Source organism: Panthera onca, chromosome E1 (assembly GCF_046562875.1).
Source record: "Panthera onca isolate mPanOnc1 chromosome E1, mPanOnc1 haplotype 2, whole genome shotgun sequence".
Classification (NCBI taxonomy): domain Eukaryota; kingdom Metazoa; phylum Chordata; class Mammalia; order Carnivora; family Felidae; genus Panthera; species Panthera onca.
Genome location: NC_138352.1, coordinates 43,370,835 through 43,397,583, shown reverse-complemented (window position 1 = coordinate 43,397,583; position 26,749 = coordinate 43,370,835). Strand labels below are relative to the sequence as shown.

The 26,749-nt window shown below is 34.7% G+C and overlaps 1 protein-coding gene and 1 pseudogene across 1 annotated transcript in view; one reads left to right on the top strand and one right to left on the bottom strand.

Annotated features, from left to right (window-relative positions):
* Positions 1–26,749, top strand: part of BRIP1 (BRCA1 interacting DNA helicase 1) — a 210,880-nt gene that overhangs the window by 159,765 nt on the left and 24,366 nt on the right. The window contains 1 exon segment of the mRNA XM_081791236.1: positions 12,760–12,872. Coding sequence (XP_081647362.1) covers positions 12,760–12,872 — 113 coding nt within the window.
* LOC132687936 (large ribosomal subunit protein uL24 pseudogene) lies at positions 14,426–15,431 on the bottom strand (annotated as a pseudogene).

Sequence of the window (26,749 nt, the reverse complement as noted above, 5' to 3'; positions counted from 1 at the left end):
AGCCCAATGTAGGGCTTGAACTCACGAACTGCGAGATCATGACCTAAGCTGAAGTTGGACGCTGAACCGACTGAGCCACCCAGGTGCCCCATCAAAGCCTCTTAATATTAGCTTATTCCTTTAAGAGCCTGGAGTTCCATTTACAGCCTCACATTGCTTTCTTACATATGATATTACTTCATTTTATTGGTTGTTATTGCTAGACAAGTTTATTCATAGTGAGGGAAGCTCTAGATCGTAAGATATGCGAATGAGATAATATTCAGACTAATAAAGTAGCAGTCATGCATTCATTCCATAGATTATATCACTAATGTATTTTATATGTATATAGTTCAAATACAGCTCATGGGTTGCAAAGTGATAAAGAATATTATGAAAGATATTAAAAAGTGCTAGTGTTATAGTTTGTCAGAAAATTTAAGATCAATTGCAGAAATTATTTAGCAAAAATTGTGTTTCAAAACTGAATGCTGTTCTCTATGTCCTGCCAAAGTACATACTTTCATTGATATTTGATGAAAAAGTAGCTACGTCATAAACTGAAGAAATTTATTTTATGTTACCTAAGATAATGTGCCTATATACTGAATAGAACAGTTTAAATGTCTTCATAGGGAGTTGATCCAGGTGGTAAAGCCCTAATTTGAGGTGAACAGCCTAAGAGATGGCCTACATTGGCTAGATGGCCCACATTGTCTCTATTAGTCCTGTGACTTCTTTCATATATGTGCAACAATATAGTATAACAGAATGTAAAGCCCACCCAAACCATTGGATTTTAGAAATAATGGGATATGTAATGACTCCAATCCACTTACCTCCAATATGTGATGATGCTTTACTGTTTTGTGTGTCATTTATTTCTTCAACTCTGTGTGGCAGGAATTATTTTCTTATGTTTTCTTGTTTTCTTCCACTTACAAAGGAGGAAACTAAGAAAGAAAGCTAAATTGAGGAGGTACTGTGCCTCGCCCAAGGTCAAACAACTAATTAGTGTCAAAGCCTTGAATCCAAGCTGTGTATTTTTTCCATTATACCTCCTTCCCTCAGAACCTACTATAGCATGAATATATATATGACCTTTTCTAGCGATGATAACTTAAGCATTTTCAGATTTATATAGATGATATTTTAGTATGGGTAGCCTAACTGAATTGCCACAAAACTTAGTATTTAAAAGAATATTTTTAAACTTTGCCCTTTATAGAATGAGTGTATTCAACTTAAGGTTTCTTACATGTTTTAAAATATTAACTGTCTTTTTTTTTCTTTTAATAGAAAAATATTAATTTCTGCTTTTTTCTGGGTTCATTATCTTATCTTGAAAAATTATTTTTGTAATAAAAAAACCCAAAGATCTAATGCACCATACTGACAGAATGTTTTTGCATTATTCAGAATTACTTAGATGTTGCTGAGTTACCAATAAGCTATTCTGGATAGTAGCTAAATTATTATAACTAGTTGAGGTAAAATATGTTGAGTATGTCGAGAATAAGAGATGCCTAGTTTGAGGAGAATGTTTTTTTCTTATATTTGAAATTTCTAGGCCATTTTTTTTTAACAATGATAATTTATAACACAGAGTTCAATATAGATTTTTTCTGTACAAAGTGTGTTACCCAAAGCAGCCTTAAAGCATATGTGAAATAAGTTATGTTACTGATACTGTGTCTGTTACTATGTCTTGATTCTTATTTCTTAGTAGATTATTGTGGTCAATTCCTATTGTAACAAGAAAAGTAAGTAACAATTGAAAACCATCTCCAATGTGTGTGTGGTTTTTTGTGTGTATTTTTTTTTTTTTTAAACTCTAAAAGGGAGCCTGGCTTCTTAAGTCTTGGCAGAAATCCATTTTTTCCCCTTTTAAGAAAATATATATACTATATTTGGTTAACTTGGTGTTTCAGAAATCTTGAAAATATGCCAGATGAAATAAAACCAGCTATATTCCTTTTATCTAGCTAAATTATTTTACATACAAGATCTTATGCTGAGTTTAGAACTCTAACCATTGGAATTTATATTGTGATACCCTGATAAAAAGTGTTTATACTGTGATGATATAAAGCAGTAAATGTCTCTAATGCACAGTCTCTGTCTCCAGATTTGGTTTGCTATAAATGTTTATGTTTTAGGTCCTTTACCTTGGCGAAAGATAAAACTATGCATCTTGAGTGTTTGCTGGACAAATGTGTTTATTTTTTTGAAGCAAAGTTTTAAAATATTTTTAATAATAAGTTTAGCTGATTGTTGTCAGTCTTATTTTGAGGCTTGAACTTCTGTTTTAAAGCTTACATATGAGAAAAAAATATATTCTGCCTATAGTGATTGCTTTTAGAAAAGCATTTAATACTGAAATCATAATATATATTCATATGAATTGGGATAAATTCCCCAGTCTTTTATATGAGGCAGTAAAGTGAGGAGATGCATTTATAATTCCAGTTCATATTTATCACACCACTTATTTCTTCAGAAGCTATGTGTAAAATGATACTCTCATCATGCAGAGCTACTTATGGCCACACTGTTGGGTTTGACTAAGTTGAAAAAATAATCTAGTGTTCAAAAGTGTGACTTAAATTTCTTGTTGACATATACAGTATAATCCTTTTGGTTATTTTATATATTCTATACCCATTCAGTAGTGTAGTACGTATACTGTCTCCAATAAAACTGAGTCATTAAAGGACTTGAGAAACTTACTGTTTGATCTCAAGTATATTATAGTGTAATAGTAAAATCAGAATCCAGAACCATTTAACTTCTGCTTGACAATAGTTATCTGGGTATTTTTACATAATTCTCTAAGTGTCACCTCAGTCTTGATTATCTGTGTCTGCTATTCAGGATCTCATCTTTGCTTACATCAGGTTAGCTTTTGATGCACAGATATTTTTAGTTGCCCAGAAACTACTATATTAAGGGTTGTTTTTTTTTTTTTTTTTCATTTTCTGTGAACTTAAACTCATTATGGAAAAAAAAAAAATTCAGTGCAGCATCTGAACCAATGGGTTGCAGACTCAAGCCACTAAAGGAGTTAAACAGGTTATTTAAATGAGTGAGCTAGTTGAGGGTTGGTAAATAGTTCAAATTATTTTAAGCTATGGTAAGAGCCACATGAAACGTAAGTTTGGGCCCTCAGTTTGCAACCTTTGATAAAATAGTTTGATTTCTCTCTGCTGTTTACACACCCCTCCAGAATTACACATATACTAATTTATTGGGGGTGGGGACCAAGTGGTTTAAACTCTTTCTAGAGTGTACAATTAAATATAGCTTTCTATTTTGGGAAAGCCTTGTAAAATGTATTTGAAAAGTAATGTTAACTGGTCTACAAGATCATCTTTCCAAACCACACTTCAGCTTAGTTTATAGTGTTTACTTTCTGTCCAAACTTAGAAAAAACATTCACAGTTAACTTCCATAATATAAAATGTCTGTCTCGTTAGGCATTAAAGGATTGGTCAACAGGTATAATGTTGTTAGACTGTATTGCTAATGTGAATGTGGACATGACCTCCCAAATAGATCAAAGACTAATCTCTTTGACAGTTACAAGATGGCAGAGCTTGCCATGGGCCTTTTGCTGCTGCACATTGAAACTATTTGTTTGGAAATCATGCCTGAGGGATGAGAATGCATTTATAAGGATGAGCAGGTAAAAGTAAAAGGTTGTCTTTTGACATTTCAACTAATCCCTTCCAGCCTTTGGTTTACTTAACATTTAGGCTATTTGCTGGCAGGAGAAACTGACTTTTTCACATATGCTTTATGTCATTTTAAATTGGGCATTGATTTTCATGCCTGATAATCCCTAAGTGTACAGTGTAATAGATTCTGATGTCATTATAATGCGGTATACGATCTTCCTACCTTTTCTAAACCCTTAACCTTGCTTTCCCTAATGAAATGTGTTTCCCAAGGCAATTTTTTCTTTTTATTAATTTTTAGGAGTTTGTTTCTTTATATAATAAAAAATATTTAAATGTTAATTGATATATATATATATATATATGTATATATTTACCTTCAAAAGTTTTTTTTTTTTTTTTTCTTTTCGCCTAAAATAATTTTCCTGGGTAAAATACTCACAGTACTTTAAAGGCTATTTGGATGGTAGAGAATATTTGAAAACTTATAAGAAATTGAATTCATGTTGTCAAACATAAAAATTAGTTCATTTTAATGAAAACTAAAACACTAAGGAGAGATAATTTTGTTTATTTAATCTAATAGTTGCTACATTATCTCTGTTTCATTTATAACTAACATATCCTAGAACAACTGTTATCATAGGCAGAGTGATCTTTATAAAGTATTTGTTTGGAATAAGGTGTAGGGAAATTTGAAAGCCCTTAAGCTATTATGTCTAACAAAGGATAAATGCTACAATTTGGCAGGGGTTGGCAGGTACCCTCAAAGAATATAAAGAAACTACTTAGTTATATTTTGAGAGATAGGTAGGAAATATACATTTTTCCCAGTTGGATAGAATTTTTAAAGTATATTTTCTTTTAATCTCTACATATTATAATATACTTTATCACTGAATTGTTACTTTTACATACTATTATCTAACCTTTCCTATGATGCCATATTATTATATTATTTTTTAAAATATAACCTATAACACTTAAAGGAAAGTGTACTTCCTTTGTATTCTAGTTATAAAGTTTTAATATAGAAATTTGACAGGTTATTTTGAGAGGATATAAAGTACAGTTTGTTTCCTACCAATTTGAAAGCTACTTGTCAGAAGTATACTCTTCTGATTTCTCGTCTAACACATGTCCTTTTGTTTAAAAAGTTAATAGTAATATAGAGTGTATTGAAGAGACTTTGTTTTCTCTTGAGTAGTTTTACAACTTTTTTTGTTTTTTAGTTTTTACTTATTTATTTCAAGAGAGGGGAGGAGGGGGAGAGACTGAGAGAGGAAGAGAAAGAATGCCAAGAAGGCTCTGCACTGTAATTGCGAGGCTCCTACGCTGGGCTCAAACCCACTAACCATGAGATCATCACCTGAGCTGAAATCAAGAGTTGGACGCTCAACCGACTGAGTCACCCAGGCGCCCTAAGTAGTTTCACAACTTCTTAAAACTAACTTGTTAATTTATCTTGAAAGTCCAGAGTTTATCCAAGAAGGTAACTCTTTATACCTTTAATTAGGCTTATACTACAAAAATATACTATATACTTCCCCAGGAATACTACATATGAGATCTTAAAAAGTTGACTAAGTGAAGAAAGAGCAGTTCCTGCTGTTTCATATTCAATAACTAGTTGCTGGGTATTATAGTCAATTGTTTCTTCTTCTTTCTCCTTTCTTCTTCTTCTTGTTCTTCTCCTTCTTCCTCCTCCTCCTCCTCCTCCTCCTCCTCCTCCTCCTCTTCTTCTTCTTCTTCTTCTTCTTCTTCTTCTTCTTCTTCTTCTTCCTCTTCTTCATGTTTATTTATTTTTTGAGAGAGAGAGCAGGGGAGGGGCAGAGAGTGAGGGAGACAGAGAACCCCAAGCAGGCTGCACACTGTTAGTGTGGAGCCCGACGTGGGGCTCATGCTCAGAAACTGTGAGATCATGACCTAAGCTGAAATCAAGAGTCAGATGCTTAACTGATTGAGCTACCCAGGCACCCCTGTAGTCAATTTCTGTGAGCTCCCAATACTAGCAGATAGTTATAGGTGAATAAATTGCTGTCGTTGTATTTGAGAACTATTTTAAATTTTACTTTAATTAGATTTTCTTACTGATTCCATTTCTAATTAGGAAAAGTAAGCCACAACAGAATTGATTTACCCAAGATCACTCAGGAAAGCTATATAGTGTCTTGACTCCAGAGTTTTCACTCTTAAGAGAGCAAGCTCTGGAAAGAGACCTAGATTCAGTTCCCAGCTCTACTCCTGTGCACTGTGCTTAGAACATTATAGGAGCTCAATAAATGTTATTATCATTTATTATTAAAATCTGTTGTTCCCATCTTTTCCAATTTTGACTTTGTGTTTAGCTAATTGTGTATTCCATTCATTCTGACCTTGTATAAAAGTAGTTCACTCTTGGGAGGATGTAATTTTAACATTTTTTATGAAGACCATATGAAGGCTGTGTATGTGGTATCCTTTGGTGTGACACTGCTTTTAATAGGAATGTAGCATTATATGCTGTAATTGAGTCCATCTTTGAAAAGGAGTATGATTTTATTTTATTTATTTTTTCGCAGTTGTTAAAATTTTAATTCTCTTGTGCAAAAAATATATCTTTAATTAAGTAGAACAAGAATTTATTTGTCCAGATGAACCTGATTTTTAATTTCTTGACTGTATACACACCACAAAACTGCCCCCCCCCCAACTACGTTTGGCAGTTGTATTTGTAGTATATTATATTTATATCTTATTTTGGAAAGATTTGACATCCATAGTCTCCTTTAGGAACCTTGATTTGTTTATATAGATCTTGTTTTTGGTCCTTCAGCAAAGCTTTATAAATTCTTTTAAGAAATGGATCTAGTTCATTTTTGTTGGTTTTATTCTTAGGAATTTGATAATTTCTGTTGGTCCTGTGAATGGAATTTTCTCCTCACTATGTTTTCTAAATAGTCATTGTAATATGAAGGAAAGCTATTAATGTTTTTGGTTGACTACATAGTTTGACCATCTTTTAGAATTCTTATTAGTTTCAATAATTTCCCACTTCAGTTCTTAGATTTTCTAGGTTTATATTCAAATCATCTACAAATAATGGTGATGTTTATTTTTTTCTAATTGGTACTATTGGTTTTTCTTAGTTCATTTAGTGATTAGAATCTCCAAGTAATTTTACATGATGACAGTGGATTTTGGATATTCCTATCATTTGTTGAATCCTTTGGATCTGAGAGAATTGAAGACATTTTTCAACCCAGAAAAATTCCTTTTATTTCTTTGGTTATTTATCCTCTAGTCTGTCTTTCTTGATCTTCTGGCCTTCCATCTTCCATGTCTCTCTTCTTCATTTTCCATTTCATTACTGTCTTCATGTTTTGGGTTTGTTTCCCTGGAAGCCGAGCTTGAGATGGGGACTGTAAGGACAGGCACTTACTGAAGGAACATTCTTTTTTTTTTTTTAAGGAAAATTTACCTCTTTTAATATTGAGAAGACTCAGTATTCTTAAGTAACCAAAGACCTGATAAAAAAGACAACATGAAGTTATTTTGGTAAGATACAAAATCATTGTTGTCTAGGAACATTACTTAAGGTATAAAGAAAAACCTTTTACAAGTTCACAATCTCTTATTACCTAGAATAGAATAGTCCAGGAAAAAAAATGTCCTTTTAACAGAAAATTTTAAATTACGGTTTTATATAAGTACACTATTGATATTAAAGCCTATCTTTTAATTTTATTTTTTATTTTTTAAAATTTACATCCAAATTAGCATATAGTGACAACAATGATTTCAGGAGTAGATTCCTTAGTGCCCCTTAACCATTTAGCCCATCCCCCCTCCCACAACCCCTCCAGTAACCCTCAGTTTGTCCTCCATATTTATGAGTCTCTTCTGTTTTGTCCCCCTCCCTGTTCTTATATTATTTTTGTTTCCCATCCCTGATGTTCATCTGTTTTGTCTCTTAAAGTCCTCATGAGTGAAGTAATATGATATTTGTCTTTCTCTGACTAATTTCACTTAGCATAATACCCTCCAGTTCCATCCACGTAGTTGCAAATGGCAAGATTTCATTCTTTTTGATTGCTGAGTAATACTCCATTGTATCTATATATATATATACCACATTTTCTTTATCCATTCATCCATCGATGGACATTTGGGCTCTTTTCCATACTTTGGCTATTGTTGATAGTGCTGCTATAAACATGGAGGTGCATGTGTCCCTTCGAAACAGCACACCTGTATCCCCTGGATAAATGACCAGTAGTGCAATTGCTGGGTCGTAGGTTAGTTCTGTTTTTAGTTTTTTGAGGAACCTCCATACTGTTTTCCAGAGTGGCTACACCAGCTTGCATTCCCAGAAAAGGAGTATGATTTTACAACGTTTTTTTTTTTTTGTTTTTTTTTTGTTTTTTTAATTTATTTTTGGGACAGAGAGAGACAGAGCATGAACGGGGGAGGGGCAGAGAGAGAGGGAGACACAGAATCGGAAACAGGCTCCAGGCTCCGAGCCATCAGCCCAGAGCCTGACGCGGGGCTCGAACTCACAGACCGCGAGATCGTGACCTGGCTGAAGTCGGACGCTTAACCGACTGCGCCACCCAGGCGCCCCCTGGAGTATGATTTTAATATCAAGCTCAATTGACTAGACGGCAGGATTTACTGTGATCTCTTTTCCAGCAAAGAAGTTTAATTTAACAGTCTCTGTGTGTTAGTACTGTGTATTAGTACCTAGATAGAAAATGAATATAGTCTCAGCCACTTGGAAAAGTATGAGATTCTTGATATCCTTTAATAGTGGAGCCTTTGAAGTACTAAGTATTGTCTCAAATGTATTAGTACTGTTTCAACTCTGAATTTTAAATTTGTTCAGATCATCACTGACTGCTTTCACATGCTTTGATTCTTTCATACCTATGTCTTTGGTGTGTGGGGCTCTAGTTGATGCTTTTCATTGCTTCTGTGGATCTGTCTTAAGATTTACCAGTTCTTCTGTCTTCTCTGATCTGTTAAACCCATCCAATGGATTTTTATTTTAGTTACTATATTTTTCAGGTATAGAATTTCCATTTGGGTCTTTTTTTATAGTTTCCATTTCTCCAAAGTTCATTTATTAAGCTATATATTTTTAAGTTGTTTAAATATATTTATAACGGCTACAACAAGGTCTTTGCTAATTCCAGTAGCTGGGCCCTTGCTAGATTGGTTTTTGTTCACTCTTTTTTTCTTTGATTATGGCTCACATTTTTATTAGTAATTTTTATTGTACACTGGACATTGTAGATGGTACATTATAGAGATTCTGTTTTCTGTTATTCTCTGAAGAATATTGATTTTTGTTTTTTGTAGGTAGTTCGGTTAGTAGCTGATGATCTTGAACTTACATGGGCATTATTTGACAAGTTTTTAGGGGAACTCTGGAAAAGCTCAAGGTACATAATCTTTAAATTTTTTTTTGTTTTTTTTTTTTTTTTTTTTTGAGACAGAGAAAGACAGAGCATGAACGGGGGAGGGTCAGAGAGAGGGAGACACAGAATCCGAAACAGGCTCCAGGCTCTGAGCTGTCAGCACAGAGCCCGACGCGGGGCTTGAACTCACGGACCGCGAGATCATGACCTGAGCCAAAGTCGGCCGCTTAACCGACTGAGCCACCCAGGCGCCCCTCTTTAAATTTTTTTTAATGTTTATTTTTTAGAGAGAGAGAGACAGAGACAGACAGAGCATGAGTGGGGGAGGGGCAAAGAGAGGGAGGGGGACACAGAATCTGAAGCAGGCTTCAGGCTCCCAGCACAGACCCCTGTGTGGGGCTCAAACTTCATGAACTGCGAGATCATGACCTGAGCCAAAGTCACATGCTTAACCACTGAGCCACCCAAGCATCCCTCAAAGTACATAATCTTTAAACTCTGTCTCCCCTGTGATTTTTGTCAGGGTTTTGGTTTAAGTCTTTTTTGGGAGTTGGTTTAGAATTGGCATCTTTCTAAATCATGGTCCTTTTTAAAAACATTATACCTGACTGTGTGTGAGTGTGTGTGTGTGTGTGTGTGTGTGTGTGTGTGTGTGTATTTTACTTGATTTTTTATTTACAAAATATATTTTGGCTAAATTTCCATGTCAAAATATATAAATCTATTTCTTTTAATTAGTATTTATCTCAGAATAAATGTAATATAACATTTAATTATCCACTTGATAAATAGACATTTAGGTTGTTTCTTATTTGTCTTTAGTAGAAAGATGCTATGAATATCCTTGTACATATTATCTATCTGTACTTGTAGGAAAATAGAAACACTTGTGGTAAATATTTGTCAGTATTCTGCAGATAAAAACAGTGGGATTGTTAAATTTGCATTTCTTGCAAAATAAAAAGATAAAGTTAAGTATCTTTTCATGTGGGTTACTAGCCAGTTACCATTCATCTAGTTCTGTAAAAGATGCTATTTGGGTTTTGAGGGGGATTGCACTGAATCTGTAGATCATTTTGGGCAATAAGGACATCTTAACAATACTAATTATTCCAATGCATAAACATAGTATCTTTCCATTTCTTTGTGTTTCTTCAGTTTCTTTCATCAATGTCTTAAAGTTTTCAGTGTAAAGATCTTTCACCTCCTTGATTTATTTTTATTTTAGAGAGAGAGTGAGCAGGGGAGAGAGAGAGGTAATCTTAAGCAGGCTCCACACTCAGTGTGGAACCCGAAACAGGGCTCAATCTCATGACTCTGGAATCATGACCTGAGCTGAAATCAAGAGTCAGACACTTAACCAACTGAGCCACCCAGGTGCTCCTCACCTCCTTGGTTTAATTTATCCCAAAGTATTTTATTCTTTTTGATGCTATTGTAAATGGGACTGTTTTTCTTTTTCTTTTCTTTTCTTTTTGTTTGGATAGTTTGTTGTTAGTGTATGGAAATACAGCTGATTTTTGTATGATGTTTTTGTATCCTCCAACTTTACTAAATTCATTTATTAGTGCTAACAGTTTTTTGGTAGAGTCTTTAGGGCTTTTTACATATGAGATCATGTCATATGCAAACAAAGTTTTACTTCGTCCTTTCTGGATTGGATTCCTTTTATTTCTTGCCTAATTGTCCTGGCAAAGAATTTCAGTATTTTGTTGACTAGAAGTGGTGAGAGTGGGCACATTTGTCTTATTCCTGATACTAGAAGAAAAGTTTTCAGCTTTTCACCACAGAGTATATTAGCTGCAGGCTTGTTATATATGGCCTTTATTATGTTGAGGTACATTCCTTTTATATCTGATTTATTGAGAGTTTTAATCATGAAAGGATGTTGAATTTTCGCAAATGCTTTTTTGCCTCTTTTGAGATGATTATATGATTTTTGTTCTCCCTTTTGTTAATGTGGTTTATTACATTTATTGATTTATGTATAGTTAAATTAATCTTTCATTCCAGGAATAAATCCCTCTTGATCATGTATCTAATCCTTTTAATGTGATGTTGAATTTAGTTTGTTGGTATTTTGATAAAGATTTTTGCAACAGTGTTTATCCTATAGGGATATAGCCCTGTAATTTTCTCTTCTTGTAGTGTCCTGATCTGACTTTGGTATGTGAGTAGTACTGGCTTCTTAACATGAGTTTGGAAGTTTTTCCGTCTCTTCAATATTTTGGAAGCATTTGAGAAGGAACAGTGATAATTCTTCCTTAAATGCTTGATAGAATTTACCATTGAAGCCATCTAGTCCTAGGATTTGTTGTTGTTGTTGTTGTTGTTGTTGTTCAGAGACTTTTGATTACTGCTTCAATTTTCTTGCTTATTATAGATCTGTTCAGATTTTTTCTCTTCATTATTTAGCCTTGGTATGTTGTATATTTGTAGGAATCTATCCATTCCTTCTGGGTTATCCCAGAAATGTACTCTTTCATTTATAATTTTATTTGACCCTTTCTTTTGCTTAGTTAGCAAAAAGTTTATCAGTTTTGTCTTTTCAGAAAACCAGTTCTTCATTTCAGTGATTTTTATCTATTGTTTTCTAGCTTCAAAGTTTATTTCTGCTCTCATCTTAGTTTCCTTCCTTAAGCTAACTTTGAGATTAAGCTGTTCTTCCTTTTCTAATTACTTAAGGTGGAAAGTTAGGTGGTTTATCTGAGATCTTTTTTTTTTTTTTTTTTTTTTTACTGTAGATATTTATTGCTATAAACTTTTCTCTTAGAACTGCTTTTGCTGCATCTGATAGTTTTGGTTTATTGTGTTGCCATTTTCATTTGTATCAAGATATTTTTTAAGTTCTCCTTTGATTTCTTCTTTGACCCATTGTTCAGTTGTGTGTTATTTAATTTCCACATGTTTGTGAACATTCCAGTTTTCCTTGTGTTAATAGATTTCTAATTTCATACCATTGATGTTGTAAAAGATACATTATATGATTTATATGATATAATGTATCCTGGAGAATATTCCATGCACACTTGAGAAGAATGTGTGTTCTGCTGCTGTAGATTTAAACGAAATCATAACAATATTTACATTAAATGTGAAGGGTGTAAACACCCCAATCAAAAAAGCAGGTATTATCAGGCTGGATAAACATAAAAGAATGAACCACTGATGTATATTTCATCATGAATGAATTCCAAAATCATTATGCTAAATGAAAACAACAAGCGATTACATACTATATAATAACATTTACATGGAATTCTAGGAAAGGCAAAACGGTAAGCAGATCATTGTTTGACAGAGTCAGCAGTGAAGGAGAGAGACTGAAAAGGAATAGAAAGGACATTTAGGAGGGTGTAAGAATATTCTAAATTATGATTGTAGTGGTGGTTACGTGACTATGTATTTGTCAAAACTTATCTACATGTACATTGAAAGTTTGTGAATTTTATTTTCTGTAAATTATTTCTCAATAAAACTGATTTCATCACACAGCTAATTAATTATTTGCATGTAGGAGTTCAGGGAATATAAGGATGAATAAACATGTTTTAAATGAACTGAAAAAAAATGTATTACTGAAATACTGAAAAACAAAATGTCTGTACCCTAATAAAATGATTCAGAATGTTGGAAGTTAATATGGTTTTTTAACTGAGCCGTAATTATCTACTATATTTTTAATATTTTTAAATTATTAGGTTGTACTAAAGCGACAGTACAATGATCAGCACTCCAAACTGAGAGGTCTTTTACCTGGTCGTCAGTGGTATGAAATTCAAGCATATAGGGCCTTAAACCAGGCCCTAGGCAGGTAAGTGAAATTTCATGTAATGTAACTGTAATATTAACCTTTGGTCAGGGCTGTAGAAGAGATAGTCTTGCTACTTTAATCCTTATAATAAATTTGATAGAATTGTATTTCACTAGAACCTTAGGAACTGGTTTGTTTGTTTATGAGAGAGAATGCATGTGAGTCGGGAAAGGGCAGAGGGAGAGAGAATCCCAAGCAGGCTCTGTGCCAACCGCACAGACCTCAATGTGTGGCTCAAACTCACAAACTGTGAGATCATCACCTGAGCTGAAATCAAGAGTCCAATTCCTAAATGACTGAGCCACCCAGGTACCCCTGGAACTGGTATATTTTTAATGATAGATGTCACAAGTGAAAGCTAAAAAGAATCGATGGAACAAATGAAACTCTACAAACTCTGCTAAAGTTTAAAGATTTGTGGTTGGGACACTTGGGTGGCTCAGTCGGTTGAGCGTTCAGCTCTGGCTCAGGTTGTGATCTCACAGTTGGTGAGTTTAAGCCCTGCACCAGGCTCCCTGCCATCAACACAGAGCATGCTTCTGATCATCTGTCCTCCTCTCTCTGCCCCTCCCCCACTTGCTCTCTCTGTCTCTCTCAAAAGTAAATAAACAAACTTAAAAAATAAAGGATTTAAAAAATATGTAAAGATTTATAATTGATCAATGAATGTCACACAGAAGAGGTACTCCATAAATGTTTATAGAAGTTCACTATCTCAAACAATAAAAGTTTTACCTTGTGAACATCAGAACCCAATTGATGATTTTATGGGTATAAAGCAAACTATTCAAGAAGAGATAAAACAAACTATACTCGTGGTACTAAAGAATTAACATCAACTAATAATAACATTTAATTGTAATACTTCTTTTCTGAGGATTCTGGTCCATTAAGATTTGTGTTTTGTACAACTAGTTATTAAATCACCATTTTATAGCATAATTTTCATATTGTAGGACATCAACGTTTAATTTATAAACACTGTAATTCTTGTATTTTTAATAATATAATTTAATATTTCATATTCTCTGTTTATGAAATTATTATTAAAGCCATGTAATTTTCCTGTGAGGCTATAAGGCACTCAGATAATTAAAATAAAAGAACACAGGTTAAGAATAAAATCATCAGGGGCTCTTGGGTGGCTCATTTGGTTAAGTGTCCCACTTGGTTTTGGTTCAGGTCATGATCTCGTGGTTTCTGAGTTCAAGCCTCACATCAGGCTCTGTGCCGACAATGCAGACCCTGCTTGGGATTCTCTTTCTTGCTCTCTCTCTGCCTCTCCCCGGCTTGCTCTCTCTCTAAAAATAAATACAAATAAAAATAAATATTTAAAAAAAGAATAAAATCATGAAAACATGACCATTTGACATCTATTCACTTCAGGCAGAAGACCCACCGCTAACCATTATCTGACCTAGCCAAATCCAGAATTAAAATTTTTCTCAAGTATCTTGTTCTAGTCCATTTACACATAAGCAGATTAGATTGCATTTGGGTTCAAATTTACAGATAGCTAATGACATAAGACTACAATAACTGGATTTAAGTCCCAAGAACACATCACCCACTTTTTTCCCCATTATTTTTTTTCCCATTTTAACATTTTTTATTTAATATTGTATGTAAGATTACTTTATTCCTGCATCTTCTCAATTGTTTCTTCCTTATATTTGCCCTTTTCCTTTCCTACTAGGCGAGATTTGGATTTGCGTTCAAGGATCTTTTTGTGGTCTTTGTCCAGTTTTAGTCCAGTGATAACCACCTTGCTGGGGTGGATGCCCACATAGACAGTTGTGCCATTTGCCTTCCTCGCTGTACTTGTTCAATGTAGATAACATATTTCTTCCTGTAAACCTGGACTACTTTGCCAATTTGCTGACCTTTGTAGTGTCCTCCACAACTTGTACTTCGTCATCCTTTGGGATGGGCATGGATTGAATGTTGTACTTCTGTTGCAGCTCCTTGGAAAGAGGGGAAGACATACTCTTCCTGTGAATGTGGGAAGGTGCATTGAAATGCCTTTTATGGTTCTTGCTACGGTCAGAGGTCACAAACAGATTGAACTTCATGTGGACCACTGTAGCTCCAGCCATGGCCTCAAAAGGGAAGACCCCATTATTTTTTTTAATTAAAAAAAAAATTTGTTTAATGTTTATTTTTTGAGAGAGAGGGAGACACAGACAGGGGTGAGTGGGGAAGGGACTGAGAGAGATGGAGACAGAATCTGAAGCAGGCTCCAGGCTCTGAGCTGTCAGCACAGAGCCTGACGTGGGGCTTGAACTCACAAACCATGAGATCATGACCTGAGCTGAAGTCAGACACTTAACCGACTGAGCCACCCAGGCACTCCTAATTTTTTTTTTTTTTTAAAAAACATTCATTTTTGAGAGACCAAGCGTGAGTGGGGGAGGGGCAGAGAGAGAGGGAGACACAAATCCAAAGCAGGCCCCAGGCTCTGAGCTGTCAGCACAGAGCCCCATGCAGGGCTTGAATTCACAAACTGTGAGATTAGGACCTGAGCCGAAACTGGACACTTAACCGACTGAGCCACCCAGGTGCCCCTCTTCCGATATTCTGCAGGTGTTTCCCTTCAAACTGAATGATTCAGTTCTGTGATTAATCTGATATGGTTAAGCTGCTGCCCTTCTCTGCCTAGAAATCCCATTGGTACTTGGCATCAAGTTGCATTATAAATTGTTCTTGAAGCATTTCATCTGCTTACTTGGTCTCTCCCTGGTGATCAGCCTGTTTTGTCATCTTTTATTTGTATTTTAATATTCAGCAAATAGTTTCTATGGGAGCTTGAATATTATTTAATATTCCTGAATTTTAGTCACTATACTTAATTTTAGGAAAATAAATATTCTTACCTCAGTTGATTATTTTTCCTCTTTAATGTAGGCAGTGTCTTGAATTTTAAGAAATCGTTTGAAGCAAAAATATATTTACTTTGTCATTTATAAACCTTTTCTACATATATTATACAGGTTGTAAGAGATGAAATTACTTATCTAACCTTACATACTACTAAATGAGCCTTCACATCTTGGCCCCCACCTACTTTTAAAACCTCAAGACCTGCTTTTTCATCCTTAGACCTTACCTTTATGTGCTGAAGTTTTCACTGTTAAACATAAAATCTTTTACTAATAAACATACCATATCCCATCATTACTCTCTGCCTTGGCATACAAGTTATACAATTCATTTGGCATATTTACCAATCAAAACCAGTTGAAGGTTATGTTCTTTATGAAAATTTCTTTTTACTTTTCTGAGGATTTACTCCTTAGGAAACCCATAGTAGTTTATTACTATTATAGCATATATCTTACTGTGTTGTAATAGCCTATTTATATATCTGCCTACTTCCTTAAACATGTGTTATACATTTGTACATTATTAGCAACCAACTGTGTCTCAGCTTAGGGTATGGATGCTCAATAAATACTTGTTGAATTCATGGAAAATGGTGGGTTTGATACTTTTGCCACTATACCATGTTGTCCAGAGAGCTTCTAAAGGTTCAAAACATACTTTTCCTAGAATTTTCATTAAAAATACATTTGTAATATTTACATATAATGCTATAGTTTTAGTATTTTATTAATTAAAAAATTGATAGTCCAACTGTCATTGTATTGATTTTGAGAGAAACAGTATCAACAAGTAGCAACTTACTACAAAGAAACATATCTATTTAAAAATCAAGTGAGTGTTTTGTATCACTTGATAAAACTCATAATGTGTATTGATTGACATAAAAGGTACTTATAATCAGGATTCCTCTTATAAGGGATAAGTCTAGAAGGTCTAAAGTAAGCAGAAACAAATTAAGGTTTTTTTTTTTTAAATCCTCTTTTTAAGCCCACATGGGACTGTTAGAGTATTTGAAGTAATATAAGTCTGTGAAATGTAATAACAGCCTTCGGGAATGCACCAGATGGTTTTGTGACCAGGTTACAACTGAACTATGAGTTTCCTAAAAGGTCTGCTTTGCTGAAAGTATAATCTTTGTCTGAAGTGGGCATAATTCATTTGAACAAGGCAGTATGAAAACAATGGAAAAAAGAAAATGTGAAATTCTTTTTCTCTGAACTGTTTTTTTTTTTTTTTAACTTAAATGCCTTTAGGACCATAGGACACTTTAAAATAAACCAAAGTGGAATCAAAAATAGAGTGGCACTCTGACTTTCCACTGATTTTCATCACTGTTCTATAATATTGGCAGTATCCATCTTCCTTTCCTGCCTAATTTTGTGGTGTGATGCCTGAGAACCTATGGATTACTTTAATATAAAAAAAGAATGTTATATAGAATTTAGATTTTTTAGATTTTCTGGAAAAATCAAATATTTATATTAATCTTCACCCCTCTCAAAATTCCATGATAGTAAAGGAATAAAAATGTCCAACGACAGAGTTAAAAAAAGAGTGGAAGAGGGGACAATAACAGATGAGATGTCAACAAATTTTGAACATTGGAGAACAAATGAATGATTGAGTGATTTAGCAGGCAAAAGAAGGCTGTTGCAAAGCCAACAAGATCCTTCAGATTCAGGCATGGAAAAACTCAGGATGTGGGGACACTGAAGTATCATTTGAAGTAGGGTTAATCACAAAAGAATTGGTTGCAAGTTCCTATAAGTAGACAGCTCCCTCCTCCACTGAGATTTACTCTCTGGAGAGATTATACTAGAGAGTTTATATATTCTTCAACTCCAGCTGTAGCTAAGGATGCATAAAAGATGGGGGTTAAGAAAGTCTGTTTATTGAATGTGAGAACTCCACCCCCCTTTTCTTCTCAGCTCTGAATAGGCTTATAATCAATCTTACATCTCTAAGGCAGGAAAGTACAGTTCTAGGGATACTAACTACCTTGTGAGTAAAATAGTATCAAAGTGGTCCTGTTCCTACCAGAGTACCTTACTCTGGCAAAGCTTCCCAGTTTATAAGCCACAGCCATGTAGGCAGAGCTACCAGTCAGCATTTGATACTCAAAGAAAGTCTGCATCATGAAAAATACAAAAAAAAACAACAGCAGAACTATACCAACAAAAGAAAAACAAGGTGGAAGAACTTGTAGAAAACATAAACAGCACAATAGAACATAGGTTGGCAAATTTTTTCTGTTAAGGAGCAGACAATGTATATTTTAGGTTTTGGGGGCCATGTACAGTCAACATGCATATTCTTTTTTATTTTTTCTTTAATCCTTAAAAAATGTGAATACCATTCCAACCTTGCAAGCTGTACAAAAACAAGGTATGGACCAGATTTTCTTTGTGGGCCAACCCCTGCCTAGAAGAAAATACAAAACAAATGTAACAATAATATACATAGAGAGGTAAGATATTTCCTCCATGAAACAAGAACAGATTTATTGTAAGAAAAATTTCTAGGCATTAACATGATAGGAGCAAATTTTAAATGCAGAATTGGGCTTAAAAGATAAAATTAAAATTTCCTGGGTCAAAATGACAAAAAGGTAGAAAATGGAAAAGAAAAACCAAACAATTTAAACATCAGTATTCAAGAGACAACTTCTGATAAAAAGGAAACCTATATGAAGAGACGAGAGAAAATACAGAGGAAATAAACCTATCAAAGAAATAATCCAAGAAAAACACTCAGAATTGAAGGACATAATTTCTTGGTTAAAAAGGTCCACTCAAGTACCAGTAAGAGAAAAGCTACAGAGCACCTCATGCAGTTTCAAAGTACCTGAGATAAAGAAAACGTCCTAAAACTTTCCTGAGGGAACAAAGAGGTCTCCTATAAAAGACGTGGAATCACAATGGAAAGAGACTTCTTAAAAAGCAACATTAGAAGCTAGAAGACAGTTTTAAATTATCTTCAAATTTTTGAAGGAAATTTTGACTTGCAATTGAAGTTCTATACAACCCAAACAATCAATAAGCTCCAAGATAGAATAAAGTCTTCAACATGGAAAGATTTAAAACATTAGCTTCAAATGCACACTTTCTCAGGATGCTACAGGAAGATATGCTTCATCAAATAAGAGAAAATTCAGACAGAGGAATATCAAGGTTTTAGGAAACTGGAGTTCCAACCTAGAATAGAAGAAAAGGAAATTCTCAAATTAGGAAAGGATGCTCTGGGGTGACAGCTGTGCACCAGTCCCATAGTAGCCAGTCTAGATTTGTTTCTAAGGGTGGAGATTTTAATTATATTGAGAAGAATTTTTACAGTTTGGCAAAGTTTGGGAATTAATGATAGAATACATAGAAAATTAAGCAAAAAAAAAAAAAAAAAAAGAGAGAGAGAGACAGTTATTAACTCTAAGGCAGACCAAAAAATCTTGTACAAGAAAGAAAATATAATCGTAGTGTACAATATAACTCACCTGTAAATGGTAATCTACTGAATATTGATGACACAAGAATTGTGGTATAACTGTCAGGAAAATGAAGAGATGATGAAGTATCAGTGATATAAGATAATGAACATCTTGTATAAGAAAAGTTATTACATAAAGTTAAAAACCAAGAAGTAGTAGTAGTTCTAAATGTTATTTAGAAACATGGAGGTAAATGAGTGGAAGAACTAACATATTTAAAGGATTTTTTTTTCCCCTGAGGATTGGGAACTGGAGACAGGATGTGAGTAGATTAAAAAAGAATTGTTTGGGTGTTTTTTTTTTTTTTTTAATTCTAACTATTATACTATTATTTGACTTTTAAACTATACTTGTGTATTTGGTTAAAAGTTAAAATTTACAAAGTTAAAATTAACTTTTACTTATTTTTTAGAGTTTATTTACTAAAAGAATCAGAGAGAGAGAAGTGGGGGAGGGGCAGAGAGTGAGAGGGAGAGAGAGAATCCCAAACTCTGTGCTGACAGCACAGACCCTGACATAGGGCTTGATCTCACGAACAGTGAGATCATGACTTGAGCCGAAACCAAAAGTTGATGCTTAACCAACTGAGCCACCCAGGTGCCTGTGCAAACTTAAAATTAACTTTTAAAAAGTAGTCTGGAGGTTTCAACTCTAGATAAGATGGAGCACACATGAGACATACTGTCTTAAAAACCTAGACAGAATGCATGGAACAGCTATTTGAGTGCTGTGAAAAGTAAATAGGCAGATTTGGGAAGAAGAATAGAATTCAAAATACAAGTGAACGTTTTGGAATAACTATATTAATATCAGACAAAGTAGAATTCAGGGCAAAGAGTATTATTGGAGTATTAAAAAGGAAAATCTTATGATGATGAAAAGGCTAATATGCCAATAAAATACAACAATCCTTAATGTGTATGCACCTAAAAATCAAACTTCAAAATATATTTGAACTACTGGCAGATCTGAATAGAGAAATAGACAAATACACTAGTATAGCTAGAGATTTTATATCCTCTCTCAGTTATAGATACTAAAAGTAGACAGAAAACCAATAAAGATATAGAAGACTCGAACAATGTTATTAACCAACTGGATTGAATAGATATTATAGAACACTACGTGCAACAATATTAGAATAAATATTTTGTCAAGTGCACAGGGAACATTTACCAGTATAAACGATATCCTGGATGAGTAACTTTACTTTTTTTTTAATCTTAGAACGATTTGGGGAGAGAGAGAGAGAGAGAGAACGAACCTTAAGCAGGCTTCACACTGAGCATGGAGCCCCATGCAGGGCTTGACCCTGGGATCATGACCTGAATTGAAATTAAGAGTTGGACGCTCAACCTACTCAGCCACCAAGGTGCCCCAAAGTTTACATTTTTAAAAAGAATTGAAATCATAGTATTCTCTGACCAAAATGAAATTAAACAATTAAATTAGATATCAGTAACACATAACAGAAAAAAAAAATGTCTGAATACTTGTTAATTAAAAACATACTTCTAAATAATGCATAGGTGAAAGGTAAAAGAGAAAGTCTTAGGAAAATTAGAAAATATTTTGAGCTAATCAAAAGTGAAAATACATCCAAATATGTGGGCTGCATCTTTAGCAGTGCTCAGTGGGAAATTTATATCATTAAATGCTTATTTTGAAAAAGAAAAAAGTCCTCAAATCAATAATCTCAGCTTCTATCTTAAGCTAGGAAAAGAAGAGCAAAATAAATGTAAAGCAAACAGAAGAAAGGAAATAATAAAGATAAAAGTATAAATCAATGAATTTGAAAACAAAAAACAATAAAGGAAATCAGTGAAGCTAAAAATTAAAAAATTGATTTTAAAAAGATCAGTAGAATTGATAAACCTCTAGGTAAACTGACAAAAAAAGAAGCCACAAATGGTCAGTATTTGGAATAAAAGAGGTCATATTACTATATACTCTACAGATGTTAAAATGATAATATGAGGAAAAAATATATGCATACATTCAACAACTTATATGAAATAGACTAACTCCCCCAAACCCACAAAATACCAAACTCACTCAAGATGAAATAGATAACCTGAATAATCCTCTGCCTAGTAAAGAAATTTAATTTGTAGTTTGAAAAAAATCACTTTGATAGGTTCATTAATAAATATTACCAAACATTTAAAGAAGAAATAACACCAATTCCATATGATTTCTTCTAGAAAATAGACCCCTTCCCAATTCATGAGGCCAGCACTATTCTACCAAAACTAGATGAAGACAATATAAAAACAAGAAAGAGAAAAACTACAGACTAATATCTGTCATGAACTTAGATGAAAATATTTGTAACAAAATATTTACAAATTTGGTTAGATGCACAAAAATGACAAAAGAACTCTGAAAATCTTTAACAAAGGAATGAGAAAATAAGCAAAATAGTTAGAATCAACTTTTTCAAAACTGTAAATTAACCAGTTTACAGCATTCCAGGAAACATTCATGAAAATGGCCGAATCTCATTAAGAACTGTGAGTGTTATGGCATTTTCACTTGCCCAGTTCCCATTTCCCTTTCTCCTAGTTCATAATAGTTGTAAATCATGGTGAAAGCAAGCAATCTGCTAGCCACAGTGGCAGCTGGATCTTATTCCTGGAGAATTGTCATTATGGAACCTCTCTTCCATGAGACCCCATTTCTTGGAAGACCCCATTCACAAGGCTATCTTTATTTGACCTGACTAGGAGTTCACCCAGGCAATTAGTTGTTTAATTTCACAGCATCCTGAGACAGTGACTAAATTTTCCGGCAAATAATAAGCTAACTAAACAGTTTAATGGGAAAAGCTAGGAACTGAGGTCTCCATAGAGCGCTTCAAAAGTTCTCATGTATTTCTCGGACTCTAGTGGGCCATGCCTGTTTGTACAATGGTGCATATAACCAGGGATGTACACATGCTCAAGAAAGACTGAGAAGGCCCTGTGCTCTCACCTCTGGCTGTGTTGAAACAGGAAGTGAAGACTAAGGTAGAGTTGTCACCTGCCTGGCTGAGGATCGAAAGCATGTCAAAAGACATACAAAGCCTCTTGGCAAATAAGACATATATTGGTTATGGATCTTTAAGGAAAATTTTGTCTACTCATTAACTGATCACTGAGTAGATCTTGCAATGGTCACACATGATAGAATACAGACTTTAAAGAAACATTTTTTTAAAAGTCACAATAACAAAAATCCTTGAGCAGAGGGAAGAATCAGAAGTCTACAATTGCCACATTGTATTATTTAAAATGTACTTTTTTCAACAAAAATTATGACATGCAAAGTAAGAATGTCTGCCCCATACACATGGGAAAAAAACAATCAATAGAATGTGTCCCTGAGGTAGTTAGTATGTAAAGCTATTTTAAATATAGTCAAAAAACTAAGGAGATTCTGTCTAAAGAACTATAGGAAACTATGAAAATGATGTTTCCCCAAATAGATTTTTATTTTTTTTCAGTTTATTTATTTTGAGAGAGATAGAGACAGTGTAAGTGGGGAGGGGCAGAGAGAGAGAGAGAGAGAGAGAGAGAGAGAGAGAATCCCAAGCAGGCTCCACACTGTCAGCACAGAGCCCAGCACAGGGCTTGAACTCATGAAACTGCGAGATCATGACCTGAGCTGAAACCAAGAGTCGGACGCTTAACTGAGTCACCCAGCTGCCCCTCACCAAATAGAATTTTTAAAAAGAAGGTAGAATCAATAATAAGATATAATTTTTTTAATGTTTTTTAATGTTTATTTTTGAGAGAGAGAGAAAGAGACAGAGCACGAGTTGGGGGAGGGACAGAGAGGGAGACACAGAATCCGAAGCAGGCTCCAGGCTCTGCACCGTCAGCACAGAGCCTGATGCGGGGCTCGAACCCACGAGCTGTGAGATCATGACCTGAGCCGATGTTGGACACGTAACCAACTGAGCCACCCAGATGCCCCAGAATTTTTGATGTTTATTTATTTTTAAAGGAGAGAGAGAGAGAGAAAGCGTGAGTAGGGGAGGGGCAGAGACAGAGGCAGAATCCAAAGCAGGCTCCAGGCTCTGAGCTGTCAGCACAGAGCCCAACACAGGGCTCAAACTCACTAACTGTGAGTTCATGACCTGAGCTGAAGTCAGACGCTTAAATGACTGAGCCACCCAGCCTCCCCTAAGATAGAATTTGTGAAAAGAACTTAATGGAAAGGCATGTGGATGGCTCAATTGGTTAAGCGTCCAACTCTTGGTTTTGAATCAGGTCACGATCTCACAGTTCATGTGATCAAGCCCTGTGTCAGGGTCTGCAATAACAGTGTGGAGCCTGGTTGGGATTCTCTCTCTCTGAAAATAAAAAAATAAAACTTAAAAAAAAGTAATGGAGATCCTGGATTTGAAAAATTCAATAACAAATGAAAAATTCATTAGAGGGACTCAACAGCAGTTTTGACCAGAAAGAAGAAAGAATCAGTTTACTTAAAGGTAAGTCAGTTGAGATTATCCAGTCTGAGTAATTGAAAACAAAGGAATGAAGAATAATGATCATTGTCACAGGGTCCTGTAGGACCCCATCAAATATACCAGTGTACACATACTGGGAGTCTTTTATTTTTTTATTTTATTTTTTTAAAAAAATTTTTTTTAACGTTTATTTATTTTTGAGACAGAGAGAGACAGAGCATGAACGGGGGAGGGGCAGAGAGAGAGGGAGACACAGAATCGGAAGCAGGCTCCAGGCTCCGAGCCATCAGCCCAGAGCCCGACACGGGGCTCGAACTCACGGACTGTGAGATCGTGACCTGAGCCGAAGTCGGACGCCTAACCGACTGAGCCACCCAGACGCCCCAACTGGGAGTCTTTTAGAAGGATAGAAGAGAGAAAGGAACAGAAAGATTAGCTGAAGAAAAAAGGGCTGGAAACTTTCCAAATTTGATGGAGAACATCAAATCTAAGAACCAGCAAGTTTGAAGTAGTTAAAAATTAAAGAGATCCTTACGTTGATATGTTATTGTCAAACTGCTGAAGACAAAGAATCTAGAAAACAGGAGAGAAACAATTCCTCACATATAATATAATATATTTACAATTATATATATTATATATGTTATATATTATATATAATTAAATACAATTATAATATAATAATATAATATAATAATATAATTTCTCACATATTCCTCACATCCTCAATACTCACTAACCTTAGAATTCTTATTGGAAACTATGGCAAGCAGAAGGCAGTGGACTGACATATTTAAAGAAAAAGACTGTCAACCAAGTCTATATCTAACAAAACTATCCTTCAAAAATGAAGGAGAAAGGAAGATATTCCCAAATAAACAAAAACTGAGAATGAATCTCCAGAAAACTTGTACTACCAGAAATGCTACAGGGAGTCCTTTTCAGGTTGAAATGGTGAAACACTAGGCAGTAATTCATCCATATAAAGAAATAAAGAACATCTGTAAAGGTAATTTCATAGATAAATATTAAAAAAAAAACAATATAAATGGGGCACCTGGGTGGCTCAGTCAGTTAAACGTTCAACTTCGGCTCAGGTTATGATCTCATAGTTCGTGAGTTTGAGCCCTGAATCAAGCCTGCTTGGGATTCTCTCTCTCTTTCTCTCTCTCTGCCGCTCCTTTACCATCTCTCAAAATAAACGATATATATAAATGTATTTTTATAGCTTTTTAAATCCTATTTGTTTTTTTTAAACAACTGCATTAAAGCAATCATTTTAAATATGTGGTAATAGGCATTGTCTTGGGGCCCCCTAAACCACCACTGTTTGAGTAATTCACTAGGAGCAGGGATATACTCATCATATAGTTGCATGCATATGTAAGATCTATTACATTGAAAGAATACAAAGCAAAATCAGCAAAGAGAATAGGCACATGGACAAAGTCAAGGGAAAACCAGGCCAAAGCTTCCAAGGCCCCTTTCTCAGTGGAGTAATACAGGACACACTTAATTCCCCAGCAGTGATTTTGGTGACGTGTGAGATACTGCCAATTAGGAGAACTCAAAAGACTTGGCACCCAGTGTTTTTATTTGGGGCTGGTCAGATAGGCAGCCTCTGCCTAGCATTTCTCCAAAGTTTAGCCTCTTAAAAGCAAAGTGGGTGGTCAGCATCAATCACTGTTAGCATGAACATTTTAGACACAGGGAGCCCTTCTTATCCATCAATGATTGGAACCCTACTGAAACCTAAGTTCTTAAAACAACCAAAACCTACCTTGTATGCAGGCCTTCCTAGGATAAGCATTTTGGCCTCCTGTTACCTTTCTGTACAGGCATACAATGTATAAAGATGCAATTTATATTACAGTAATAACACAGATGAAGAGGGAAGGAACAGCATTATATAGGAGTAACATTTTTGTATACTATTGAAATTGGTATTAATCCAAACTAAATTGTTATAAGTTAAGGTGTTAATTGTCCTCAAAGCAACCACAAATAAAATAATTCAAAATAATAAGAAATGACAAGATAATTAACATGATACCTAAAAATATCTATTGCATGCAGAAGAAGGCAATAGGAAAACAGTGGAACAAAAAAAATTAGACCTATAGAAAACAAATAGTAAAAAAAGTATTTATGAAATAACTAAGTAAATCCTGCCTTAATCTGTAGTTACATTAAATGTAAATGCATTAAACACAACAGTCAAAAAGCAAAGATTGGCAAAATGGAATTTTTTTAATGACCCATCTATATGCTGCCTGTAAGAGAAACACTCTAGTTAAAACACACACACACACACACACACACACACACACACACACACACACACATGGATTAAGGTAAGTGGATGGGAAAAGACATATCATGCAAACAGTAAACAAAAGAGAGCTGGTTTGCTCATACTCAGTATCAGACAAACTAGACTTTAAGATAAAAACTGTTACTAGAGACAGTAAATAGTCTATAATAATAAATTTTTCACTCCAAGAATAATATGCAACTATTAAACACATATATGCAGCTAACAAAAAGGCCCTAAATCTTCAGTAGCAAAAACTGTCAGAAATAGACAATTCAACAGTTAAATAGTTGGATACTTCATTACCCCACTTTCAATAATAGAACAATTAGAAAATCAATGAAGAATGTGAGTTTGGGGCACATGGGTGGCTTAGTTGATTAAATGTCTAGCTCTTGATTTCAGCTCAGGTCATAATCTCACAGTTTGTGAGATTGAGCCCTATGTTGGGCTCTGCTCTGACAGCATGGAACCTGTTGGGGAATCTCTCTCTCTCTCTGCCCCTCCCCAGCTTGCACTCTCTCTCAAAATAAATACATTTTTTTGTTTTTAATTTTTTTAATGTTTTTATTTTTGAGAGAGAGCGTGAGTGGGGGGTGGGGGGGCGGGGTGCAGAGAGACAGACACAGAATTGGAAGTGGGCTCCAGGCTTTGAGCTGTCAGCACAGAGTCCAACGCAAGGCTCAAACTCACCAACTACGAGATCATGACTTGAGCCAAAGTTGGATGCCTAACCGACTGAGCTA